Source organism: Furipterus horrens, unplaced genomic scaffold (assembly GCF_987537825.1).
Source record: "Furipterus horrens unplaced genomic scaffold, mFurHor1.1.pri manual_scaffold_3, whole genome shotgun sequence".
NCBI lineage: Eukaryota > Metazoa > Chordata > Mammalia > Chiroptera > Furipteridae > Furipterus > Furipterus horrens.
This window is the reverse complement of record NW_028327173.1, coordinates 71,285,840-71,299,038: the sequence shown is the minus strand read 5'-3', so window position 1 is coordinate 71,299,038 and position 13,199 is coordinate 71,285,840. Positions and strand designations below refer to the sequence as shown.

The following is a 13,199-nucleotide window of genomic DNA, read 5'->3' as shown; positions in this document are numbered from 1 at the left end:
TGTTTGTTCACTAGATCATAATTTCTTGTCAAGGCAAAGTATCATATACAAAATGCTCTCTCTCTGCTCCCTATGTGTTCTTCCCACCTTTAATTTAAGATGCCTAACTGTCTACATTCATAATTTAACCTGATTTTTGGCAGAGGGCATAATTTAACCTACTCTCAGACAGGATACCTTACCATTTATTTCTGATATTCCCACTCTCCTGGGGGGCAGGAGGGGAAGAGAAGAGGATGTTTTGTCAACACTATAACTATTCTCCACAACACATACCTGTCTCTACCCATGTGTGTGTGTTCACACTCTACACTGCCTGAAGACTAAAGGAAAAGGGCAAGGAAGGTATATCAATGATCTCCTTTCCTTTGAATCTGGAACATTTCTTCTTATTTGCTAATTTATGAAAGAGACCAAACACCAATGATTTAATCTGTAGCTTCTGAAATCTGGGAATATGGTGCCCAACTGCAACAAAATCTGGGGATTCTAGTTATTAATTATATTTTTTACCTGCATAGGTAAATTATTTCTTCATAAACATTTTTATTCTAAAAACAATTATATTCTATAAAATTTAGGATATGATTTTAACATTCTAACATAATTATTTCCAATATTCTCAATTTCAATATACGTATCTAAAATATTAACACACATGCTTTATTCATATAGCAACAATAAAAAAATTTAATTTTGTGCTATGAGCCAAGCATTATCAGGCGCTTGACATATACTATTTTAATTTTACAACTTACTAGGTAAGCATTTTATTTAAAGAGAAGAACTGAAACTCAGAAAAATAAACCAAAGATCCTCAGCCAGAAAGTAGCAAGACTATGATTCAAACCCAGATATGCCACAGTCCATATCCATTGTGAGATGATTCCTTTCATTAATACTATATAATATTTCTTCGTTCAAAAGCATTTTTCACTCTGCGGTTTTTAAAATTATAACTCCAAATAATTACATAATATTCCATTCAGTGGAAAGAACTGAATTCACTTTATTATGCTTCTATTCTTACACATACAAGTTACCAAATTTCTTGTTCGTTTTTTGCAGTTTTGGTCTCTTGTCCTCTCTAGTCCCCTGCTTTCCCAAGGTTTATTTACTTCCTTGCACAATTGGCTAAACATGTCCTCCCACAGCTTCTGAGTTTATGGCTGCAATCAGGAGAGCAACCAGACTGAGCCTGGGACGTCTCTGTCTGAATCTGCAATTCCCTGGAAAAGGACAACAGTCCCTGACTGGGTTAAGTGCCTGATCTGACTTCCTCTGCAACCATGTGGACTGGTGTGGGGGAAGGTCGTTTTTCAGAAAAGTAGGTGCTGATTCAACAAACAATATGTGTTCACCTCAGGAAACAACCATGAGAAAGTAGGGAATTGCCTTTACTTGTGAAATCCAAGTACAGTACATCTTTTTTACCATCAAGTTGACAAGAACTTTCTGTGTAGCTTAGCAGCCTTCTACAGTCTCTCTCATTCTAAATCCAATCAGCTATAAAGTTCAAGCCATCTCATCTTCAATATACCAACCTCCTTGCTGTTGCTAAAATAAAGCTATAGCAAATATTTTTCATCTAGCTTTTTTACTTTTGAGTTATTTTGAATAAACTGTTGAAATGACCCTGCTGCACAGAGTATAAAACATTTTTATGCATTTAACGCAACTGTTTAAATACCCAAAATAGAAATTTACAGTAGTGTATCATTATCACAGAAACCATAATAGTATTAGGTGATAAAACTAAAAATCCCTTTAAATTCATTTAATGATTTTAACATACTATATCCCTTTTGTAATGCACATTTCTTTGACTACGAATAAGTATTTTTCCTTTTTTATGTAACTTTTCAAAGGAATCTTATCAGATGAGTGAAATTAATTAAGTTATTTTGATAGTATCTATTATTAGCAGGTTTCTTACAGGAAGAAAACCACTAAAACTACTCTCCACACTGAAATCTGTCATAACGCAGTTTTCAGGTTTACGTGCTCACTCTATAGCAGCTCCAAGTTATATGTGTGCTACTTTCTGAGTGTTAAGAGTTAATGGCCAAGGAGCAATCCTTGGTAATTCTAATGATAATAGAAGTAGCCAGTGAGGAAAGAACCACCAGACTACTAAACTGATACACTGGATACAGCACATGTTGGACAAGACCCTCACTTTCATGACAATTTTCTATCTCTATGTGCCACTGGTCTTGGAAGGAAGGAAGGGAAAGAGGGAAGGAGGAAGAAGGGAGAGAGGGAAAGGAGGAGATAAAAGCCAGAAAGACCTATATTTAACTCACAGAAACCTTGAAAAGGTAGAAGAGTTGAAAGGGACACATAGCTAATAGAAGGGGAACAGAAGCAGTATGTTTTTCAGTCCCACCATAGACAGACTCATGTTTACAAACTGAAAAAGGGAAATTTTGTATGTGAGGTAATAAGATCTGCTCAATATCACTACTGTTGAAGACATCCTATCCTCCTACCACTTTTCTCACTAACCCATCAACTGCAGATTCAAAAACATAATACAACATGCAGTAATCCATCATAAAGTTGCACTTGAGATTCTAATATAAAGCCCAATCACTAAATACTTGAGAATGGTACCCACCTTTCAGAGAAAGAGAATTTACATCTCCTTTCTACAACAGGAACTATAAAACACAGGTCTTAGTGCAGGCCTATTAACTTGGTAAAAGGAAAACCAAAACTGTTGCCTTAGTGTGCAGCTAAAATACTCAGATTTTTAATATTCATACTTTTTATAAATAAAGCACTTTCCATGAAATAGATTCCTAGAAAAAGACCTTTATTTAAAAGATTCGAAGGGCATACAGCAATTATAGTTTGTAAGAATAGAAAGCATTATAAGAAACGTACCTATAACAAGCCAAGGCATACCTGTATTCATTTTTACTTATACCCAATATAGTCTTATTTTCCCAAATAAACATAAAAAGTAATTAGTGATTTTAAACCATTCTTATTAATGAATATTTCTAGTACTCTAAGCCTGTTGAGTATGTCCTAATTCCCCCCATACATCTGACAAATACAGTAGTCCCTCTCTATATCACGGTTCACTTATCGCGGCCTCACTGTATCAAGGAATTTTTTAAAATATTATATTTAATTATTTATCGTGGATTTTTCACTATATCGTGGGATTTTGCAGTACTGTATACATATGTTGTTAAAGTTACATAGGTTTAAGAGTGTAGAATATGTTTAAAAACATAAGTAGTGTTTATAAAAGTGTGGAAAAGGTTAACAAGGGAGTGGGAAAGGTTAATAAGGGACTGGGAACAGTTCATAAGTGTGTGGGAAGGGTTTATAAAGCCTTAAATTATATATAAATACTGAAATAAATAAAAGGTTCCTACTTCATGGATTTTCGCGGGGGGGGGGGGGGTCTAGAACATAATACCCACGGTAAGTGAGGGTATACTGTACTATGTTCTCAATACCTATCAGTTCTCTACATTACTTTGTATCAATATAAGTAATGGTTAAGATGAAGCCCAAATTGTTTCTTCTCTAAGTTCTTAAAAGTGTCCTAAAAACAGTTTATATATAGGTGTGCATCAGTGGCACATCTGTCTCCTAGACTACCTCCACCCTGGTAGTGATTCTTTTTCTTCTGTGCTCTTTAATATAGATCAGCAATCTTCAATTTAGATCAGCGATCTTCAATTATATGCTGCAAGAGTTTTTAAAATATATAATACCTGATTATATTTAGCTGGGGGCACTGACCTCTTTTCCCTTAGATTGTCAAGTTAAAAAAATACCACTGCCAACACAATAGCTGTCTGGTGTGAATGAATCAAAGTTATACTCTTTCGGGGGGTCAGATCAGCAAAAAGTATATTTTTCAGTGTGCTGCAGAATTTTAGTAAATAGTTTATGTGTGCCATGAGATGAAAAAGATTGAGTATCACTGCTATACATTGTGGCTTCCTGAAAACTTTAAAAGTAATACGATTTTTATAGCCTCTCCTCAAAAGTGATTCTGAGATATCTTAATACGCTGCTGAACAAATAATAATAATAAATGACGTCAAAAATATCAAATTTTAGTACCAATCACATTCAAGAGAAACCATAGCACTTGCCTGTTTGAATGTCCTTCCAGAGAACCCAGGATTTAGAACTGTCTTCAAATATGATGAAGCAGCTCTGTTTCAATATGTTTATCTGAAATAAAAGGAATACTTATGATTTCTTTTAAAATTAAAAACATGAAATTAAATTTAAATTCAGAGTTATTACAAGTTCACTACAAAACTGTAAAAAATACTTTATATTAGAGTGACTTGCCTTTTTGATAGTTCCAAGATAAAACAAGCCATCTGACCATCTAGCTAGGACATCCTGACCCTCTTCAAATTTACATGCTGGCTTTTTGACTTTATGTCCATCCTGTAAAGACAGCTTGGTCAAGGATGTTGGGGTCTTTTGGTTTCGACGTAAAGGAGACCGCTTGTGGACCAGTGAATTACCTGCCCCTGTAGAGTCTCTGGTTAGAAAATAAAAGATAAGCATATATAAGATTAATTTACTTGTAGAGTTTATTTTATACCAATGATACCATATATGAATTCTTTTTGATTTATGAAAAGCCTGAAATTGACAGAAAATTTAACAAGTACCTCAAATTCCAAATGCTTTCCAGAAACAAGGAAGTTTAAAACAAATTGACAGCAGTTCTCAATATTCACTTAATGCCTATCTGAGGTGAGGCCAGGATTCAGCAACCACTCCAAGATAATAAGTGCAGCTATCAAAAATAACAGCTATAAGTTTAAGTGGGCAAGCCATGGTCATCAGCAAAGCAGCTTTGAATCTCAAAACTGGGTTTAGACAAACTAAAAGAGTTGCATGGTACAATTTCATAAGCACTTGATAAAGAACAAAAGTGATTATACCACATATAGCTAAACACACTAACCAGTGACTTTGGGGTAGCTGGGTATATTCAGCTCATCAGAAGGGTAGTCATGACCTCCCTACGGGGAATCACTACCAAACTGACCCTTATTTATAAACGGGAATGTACCACAGTTCCTCAAATAGGCACACAGGAAGTTTAAAATAAAAATTGGGAACCACCAATTTCACAAAATAATCAAATGAGAAATATAAGATCATTTTACTTTTTAAACAAAAGAGCCAAAATTACATATTCTAAAATAATATTATAACTTATGTATCAGTTATTCCATAAACAGCATAGTATACCACCATTAACTTTCATAAAGATAACAAAGCAGAGTCTGTTTTGTTTCACTTCCCCAACTTACATTTTTATTGATTAAGCATACAATAATATGTAAAACCTAGATAGATAACAATTCAAAACTAGACAACACAAAAGTTAAGTAAAAATAAGTGTGGAAGAAAAGATGTTTTATTTTTAGGAATTGGGAATACCTAATTTCAATACCTAAGAATACACAAATTCTGTCATAAGGTAAACATGGATAAACCTTGAAAACATTATGCAAAGCAAAATAAACAATACAAAAAGGACAAATATTCCACTTATAGGATGTAACAAGGAGTAAATTCAGAGACAAAGAGTAAAATGGTAATTGCCAGGGGCTGAAAGGGTCACATGGGGAATTAGTGTTTAAGGGGTATACAAGAGTTTCAGCCTGGAAAATATACATTTTAAAGATATGTTTTCTCCCCAAATTGGTTGTAAAACACTAATCTATACATCCAAGAAGCTCAACAAAATCCAAGTAGGATAAATGCAAAGATCTCTAGACCCAGACATACAATAGTAAAAATGCTCAAAGAGAAAGAGAAAATTTTGAAATCAGTGAGAAAATTACTCATCACCTACATGGAAACCCCATAACATAACTTCTCATCAGAAACAATGATGGCCAGAAGGCAATAAAATAACATATTCAAACTGCTGGAAGAAAAAACTATCAATCAAAAATCTTATACCCAGCAAAATTGTCTTTCTTTCAAAAATGAAGGTGAATAAAGGTACTCCAGATAAACAAAAACTGACAGTATCTGCTACCAGCAGAGCACCTTACAAGAAATGCTAAAGAAAATTCTTAGGGTTGAAAGCAAGTACAGTAATCCCTCTCTATACTGCGGTTCACTTACCACGGGATTTTTAAAAATATTATATTTAATTATTTATCGCAGATTTTTCACTATATCGCGGGATTTTGTGGTACTATATATGGATGTTGTTAAAGTTACGTAGGTTTAAGAGTGCAGAATATGATTAAGAACATAAGTAGTGTTTATGAAAGTGTGGAAAAGGTTAATAAGGGAGTGGGAAAGGTTAATAAGGGACTGGGAATGGTTTATAAGTGTGTGGGAAGGGTTTATAAACCCTTAAAATATATAAGAATACTAAAATAAATGTAAGGTTCCTACTTCGCAGATTTTCACCTATTGCAGGGGGATCTAGAATGTAATACCCACGATAAGTGAGGGAATACTGTACACTGGAAACTGTTAAAGATCGATGAGGCCCTGGCTGGTGTGGCTCAGTGGATTGAGCTCTGGCCTGTGAATGAAAGGGTCACCAGTTTCAATTTTCAGTCAGGGCACATGTCTGGGTTGTGGGCCAGGTCCCCAGCTGGGGGCGCACAAGAGGCAACCACACCTTGTAGTTTCTCTCCCTCTCTCCTTCCCTCATCCTCTGTAGAAGTAAATAAATAAAATCTTTAAAAAAAAAAAAAGATGAAAGAAATTGAAGACACAAACAGATATTCCATCTCATGGGCTGAAAGAATTAATACTGTTAAAATGTCCATATTACCCAAAGCAATGTACAGATTCAATGCAATTCTTATCGAAATTCCAGAAGCATTTTTCAGAAATAGAACAATCCTAAACTTCATATGTAACCACAGAGGACCCTGAACAGCCAAAGCAATCCTGGGAAAGAATAACAAAGTTTGAGGCATCACAGTCCTGCTTTCAAACTGTATTACAAAGCCATAGAAATCAAAACAGTATGGTACTAGCATAAAAAGATATGTGGATCAATGGGAAAGCATACAACCCAGAAATAAATCCATACATTTATGGTCAATTAATTTATGACAAAGACGACAAGAATATATAATGGGGCCTCTTCAATAAATGAGAAAACTGGGCAGTCACATGCAAAAGAATGAAACAATCACTATTTTACACCATACACAAAAATCAACTCAAAATGGATTAAAGATTTGAACATAAGGCCTGAAATCATAAAACTCCTAGAGAAAATATAGGTGGTATGTTCCTTAATGATTTTTTTTTTTTGACACCAAGCAAAGGCAACAAAAGCAAAAATAAACTTGTGGGACTACATCAAACTAAAAATCTAGAGAGGGAAGGAAACTATCAACGAAACGAAAAGGCAACCTACTGAATGGGAGAAAATATCTGCAAATTGTGAATCTGGTAAAGGGTTAGTATTCAAAATATATAAAGAACTTTTACAACTCAATAACAAAAAATCACCAAACAATCCAATTAAGAAATAGAGGATCTTTTTTTTTTTTTTTCAGATTTAATGTGTTTTATTGATTAAAATATTACATTTGTGCCAATTTCCCTTCCCTCTGCTCCCCTCCACCCGGTGGCCCCCCTCCCTCCAGTTGTCCCCCCTTTTTAGATTATGTCCATTAGTTGTGCATACAGTTCCTCCCAACCTCTCTCCGTCTATTCCATTCCCTCCTACCTTGATCCCCAATTCCTATATCATCTCCCTCCCTTTCCCCATTCCCCCTCCCTGTTGACCTCCCCCCAGTATGCTTCCCGTACCCACAGTTCCTTTTCCACTCTTGTTGCCTATTTCGTTTGCCTTTGTTTCATCTCCCTAGCTTTTGTTTTTTTAAACCGGTCCCTTTAACATCTCATATAACAGTGGTTTGGATCTAATGAACTCTTTCAGTTTTATTTTGTCCTGGAAACACTTTCTCTGTCCTTCTATTCTGAATGACAATTTCGCTGGATAGAGTATTCGTGGTTGTAGGTTTTGGATTTTCATTACTTTGAATATTTCTTGCCAGTTCCTTCTTGCCTGTAGGGTCTCCCTTGAGAAGTCAGCTGATAGTCTAATTGGGACCCCTTTGTACATAATTCTTTTCTTCTCTCTTGCTGCTTTTAAGATTCTCTCTTTATCTTTAATTTTTGACATTTTGATTATAATGTGTCTTGGAGTGGTTCTCCCTGGGTCCAGTCTCTTGGGAACTCTCCTTGCTTCCTGGACCTGCAAGTCTATTCCCTTCCCCAAGTCTGGGAAGTTCTCCTTTATTATATTTTCACTCAATTTTTCAAGTTCTAGTTCATCTCATTCTCTGGCAAACCAATGATTCTTATGTTGGGCCTTTTATAGCTGTCCCAGAGGTTTCTGATCCTCTCATTGTTGCTTCCCATTTCCTCTCGCTGCATTGGTTGACTGTTTGTTCCTTCTCCATATTCCAGTTTGTTGAAATGAACTCTGGATTTTTCCTCACCTTCTATCTCGTATGCGGTTTTGTTCCTTTCGTTATGAAATTTTTTCGCTTCTTTCTTATCTTTTTCCTGCTCTTTTGTGAATTCTGTAAGCCACCTGATAACAATGGCCCAGAACTGAGCCTCTGACAGGTTTCTTATCTGTTCATCTGTCAGGTTCTCTATCTGCTGTCTGGTGAGTTGTGTCACTGGGATTTCTATAGTTGTCTGCCTCATTTTGACAGATGCGTTTTGTTTTCTTGGGCCGGCTGTCCGGGGCAGTGCCTGTGTACTCGTAATGACCCAGCGACCGGCGCCGTTTGGTGTCACAAATCAGCGACCGGCGCCTGTCCGCGACCTATTTCGCAGCCCTGTGGTGCTTTCTTTGGGGGCGGGGGTCCAAGATGGATTCACACAGTTATTCAGCTAGGAGACCAGGATCCGTCCTCCCGTCCCCCTGGGCCTCACTGTTCAAGGCGATGCGGCGGCCGCTCTCCCCAGCGCCGGGGTCCCGCACTGCCAGGGGCTTGCGTAGCCGGGATTCCTCGCCGCCCGCCGCTCCGGGTGCGACCGCAAACAGCACTGCCCTCTTTAACTCTTACCTGCCCAAATGGCACCGCTGGTTTATAACTTCATATGTTGGACTTCCGTGTAGTTTTATTTTCTGGAATTTCTAGTTATCCTTTGTTTTGAAGTAGTTGAATTCCTCTCTAGTTGTAGAGGGAGACCTAGCGTGTCCGTCTAAGCCTCCATCTTGGCCGGAAGTCCCAGAAATAGAGGATCTTAATAGACATTTTTCCAAAGAAGACATACAGATGGCCAATAGGTAAATGAAAAGGTGCTCAACATCACTAATCAGGCACAGGTAAATCAAAACCATAATGAAGTATCATTTCCATACCTGTTAGAATGGCTGTCATCACTAAATCAACAAACAAGGGCTGGGCAAGGATGTAGAGAAAGGGGAACCCTGTGCACTGTTGGTGGGCATGTAAACTGGTGCAGCCACTATGGAAAACAGTATGAAGGATCCTCAAAATTATTTAGAGAACCATAGCCCTGGCCAGTGTGGCTCAGTTGGGTGGAATGTCATCCTGTAGACCGAAAGATCACTGGTTCAATTCCCAGTTAGGGCACATACCCTGGTTGCAGGTTCGATCCCCATCAGGGCACGTACAAGAAGGTAAACAATAGATCTTTTTTCTCCCTCTCTCCTCCCTCTTCCCCTCAGTCCCTAATCAATGAAAATACGTCCTCAGGTGTGGATTAAAAAATAATTAAGATATAAAAATAAAAATAGAACTATATATGCTCCAGTAATTCCACTTTTGGATATGTATCCAAAATGAAAATACTCAGAAAGATATATGCACCTCTACGTTCATTGCATTATCTACAATAGCCAAGACATGGAAACAACCTTGGTGGCCACTGATGGATGAATGTATAAAGAAAATGTGGTGTATACGAGGTCTGTCTGGATAAAGTGCAGCCATTGTTAATATAACAAGAATGAGTTTGCGCAACAGCAATGTAGCCTGGCAACCAAGGAGAGTGAACTGGAATGTACATGTGTAAACAATGACGACTTTAATGTACTAGTCAATGGGGATGGTAGATGCCACTGAGTATGTGTACTGTGTGGCACTCCCATTCAAAATGACTGAGTTGAGCAACGAATCTGCATCCAATTTTGCATTAAGTTTGAACATTCCTCTGCAGAAACTATTTGGATGATTCAGAAGGCTGCAGTATGGGCAACTGGTGATTGGTAGCTTTATCACCAACACCACACCTGCTCATGTATCACGTCTTGTGCAAAGTTTTTTGGCAAAACACCAAATCAACCAAGTGACTCAGCCCCACTACAGCTCAGATTTGGCGCCCTGCAACTTCTGGCTTTTCCCAAAACTAAAAGCACCTTCGAAAGGGAAGGGGTTTCAGACCGTCAATGGGACTCAGGAAAATAGGACAGCTGATGGCGACTGGGAGAACTGTGTGAGTCCCAAGGTGCCTACTTTGAAGGGGACTAGAAGCATCATTGTCTTATGTACAATCCTTCTTGTATCTTTTTTAATAAATGTCTATTTTTCATATTTCATGAATGCATACCTTCTGGACAGACCTCGTACAGTGGAATATTATTCAGCCATTAAAAAGAATGAAATCTTGCCACTTGCACCAACATGAATGAACCTTAAGTGAAGTAAGTCAAAGACAAATACCATATGATCTCACTAATACATGGGAATCTAAAACAACAATAACAAAAAAATAAGCTCATAGATAAAGAAAATAGATTTGCGGTTGCCATAGTTGTGGGCAAAATGGATGAAGGGAGTCAAAAGATACAAACATCAAGTTATAAAATAAGTAAGTCATGTGGATATAATGTATGGCATGGCAACTAGTTAATAATGTGGTATTGTATATATTTGATAGTTGGTAAGAGTATAAATCTTCAACATTCTCATCACAAAAAAAATTGTAACTATGCATAGTTACAGTTATTAACTAGACTCATTGTGGTTATCTTTTTGAAATGCATACAAATACTGAATCAATATGACACCTGAAACTAATATAATGTTATATGTCAATTATACCTCAAATTTTTTTAGGAAAAGTACAGTAGCAAATGAGGAGTCACACAGAAATTTAAATGAGGACAGTCTTAGGTTTCATTTTTATTTCATCAATTCAAATAAGCTTTCAACTAGTAAAAATTGAAGCACAGATCCTGGAGGGAAAAGAAAAAGAAAGACAGAAAGTTAAAAAATTAAGTATCTATCTAATGTTGAAGAGGGAAAAAGAAAAATATACCCCCCAAAATGCAAAATTAAAAAAATAAATAAATGAAAGAAAAACACACACATATATATATATTAGAATCAATGGCATCAAAAATTAGGTCCTTGAAAATGCTGATTAAACTGGCAAACATTTGGAGAGGATTAATCAGGAACTCTGAGAAACAGCTGAAAAAGACTCATGGCTCAGAAAGGAAAGGAAGTCAGCTTTGTAATTTCTAGAAGTCAGAAAATATTGTGTTTGCAGTCCTGGATAAAAATGAGAATAGAAATGGGATTAAAAGGATTTTACTGTATCAAGACAGCAAAGATTTCTGTCCTCCTTTTCACCCTAAAACAAGGAGAAAGGGAAAAAATTAAACATACACTATCTTCAATCATTCTACAATACATGTAAAACTCCAAACCACAATATATAAAAATGGAAAGCAGCTGAAAGAATAAAACAAGGGTAAAATAAGAAAGACAATTAAACTTAAGTGTTCAGCAGAAAAAAACAATTAGAAATAAATTCATCTCTTCCACAGAACCACAAGAGAGGTCAGGTAGGGCACAAAGAATAGAGTAATATATAGAAATCAGTATAAACAGACAGCTGGACTTTCAAGTCACATTTCCATTAGAAGACACAATAAAAGGAGACTAAAATAGGCAAAGTGCCTACGGAAAACAGGGTTATCTTGAATATATTTATAAAGAAAACTGTCCTTATAAATATATTCAAGAAAATAAATTAAAAAAATAAATTTTCAAAATAATCATTTTGCAACACCTAATAAACAAACAGATCCATGCACTGAGGACCAGTGGCTAACAGCACAAGAGCAACAGCCAGACTTTATATACTTATTGATAGGAAAACACACCAAACCCATAAAGTAGTACTGCCAAAAAAAAAAAAAAAAAAAAAAGCAAACTTGAATCTGATAAGTCTGTACATCTTGGCCACCAATTTATAGAAATGCAGAGATATATTCAACTGCACAATGGGGATGTAATCAGTAAAACCTAGGCTGGGAAATCTACATGTCAAATGATCTGGTTTCTTCCTCACACATTCTCCTCTCTCTAAAAACAAATAAATAAAAACTTTAAAAAATAAAAATAAACAAATAAAATCTTTAAAAAAGAAAGTAATCGCCATAAAAGTCAGGATAGTTACCTTTGGGGAAACAGGTTAAAATTTGGGTTTCTGGGCTGGCAGGCAATGTTCTATTTCTTAACCCTGGGTTGGTTACAAAGGCTTTAGCCTTACAATAATTTATTAACCTATAAATTTATTTTATGCAGCCTATATCTGTGCTTTGTCTTACACCTTTTAAAAGGTTTTCTTTAAAAACTATAATGTCCTCAGAAAGCTGAGAAAATATCACATCCATGATGTAAGATACTATACAAGAGAAAAAATAGGAAGTACTAAGAAATGATAGCCAAATTGAAGACAAATAATAAAAAATAGAGAAAATCAGAAGCTCAATCTAAGAAATCTAACATGTGGCTAGTAAAGTACACGCAATAGCGTAAACAGGGAAAATTTAGAGGGAAAATTATCAAAGAAAAAGTAGAAGGAAACGTTCCAGAACATAGGAACAGGAGTTGCCAGACTGAAATAGTCAAGTGTCCAGCAAATTGAATGAAAAAGATCTGTGCCAAGGAAATCAAGGATGAAGCTACAATGGTTAGGAAGAAAGAAAAAGGCAACTTACAAAGGACTGAGAATAGTAAAGACAGTGTTACAGCAACATCAGAAGTTGGAAGACAGGATCTATTCATTTAAAATTCTGAGTGAAAGGTAAGGTGAGTGAAAATCAACTTTAAAACCAATGAAATCAATCAAGACAAAGGGTAAAATAAGTAATTTCCAGGCATATAAAGTCTATAACGATTTATTACTCAAGCACATTTTCTTTAGGTGTA

General features: G+C 36.1%; 1 protein-coding gene across 4 annotated transcripts in view; it reads right to left on the bottom strand.

The window, feature by feature from the left end:
• The window catches only part of MTF2 (metal response element binding transcription factor 2), a 57,032-nt gene that overhangs the window by 22,586 nt on the left and 21,247 nt on the right, over positions 1-13,199 (bottom strand). For 3 of the 4 annotated variants that reach the window (XM_090269739.1, XM_090269740.1, XM_090269741.1), the window contains exons 2-3: positions 4,330-4,528; positions 4,125-4,206 (exon numbers count right to left, since the gene is read on the bottom strand). In XM_090269739.1, coding sequence (XP_090125865.1) covers positions 4,125-4,206; positions 4,330-4,528 — 281 coding nt within the window. Of the gene's footprint in view, positions 1-4,124; positions 4,207-4,329; positions 4,529-13,199 lie in introns of those variants that run through there. The other variant, XM_090269742.1, reaches the window with a different exon arrangement.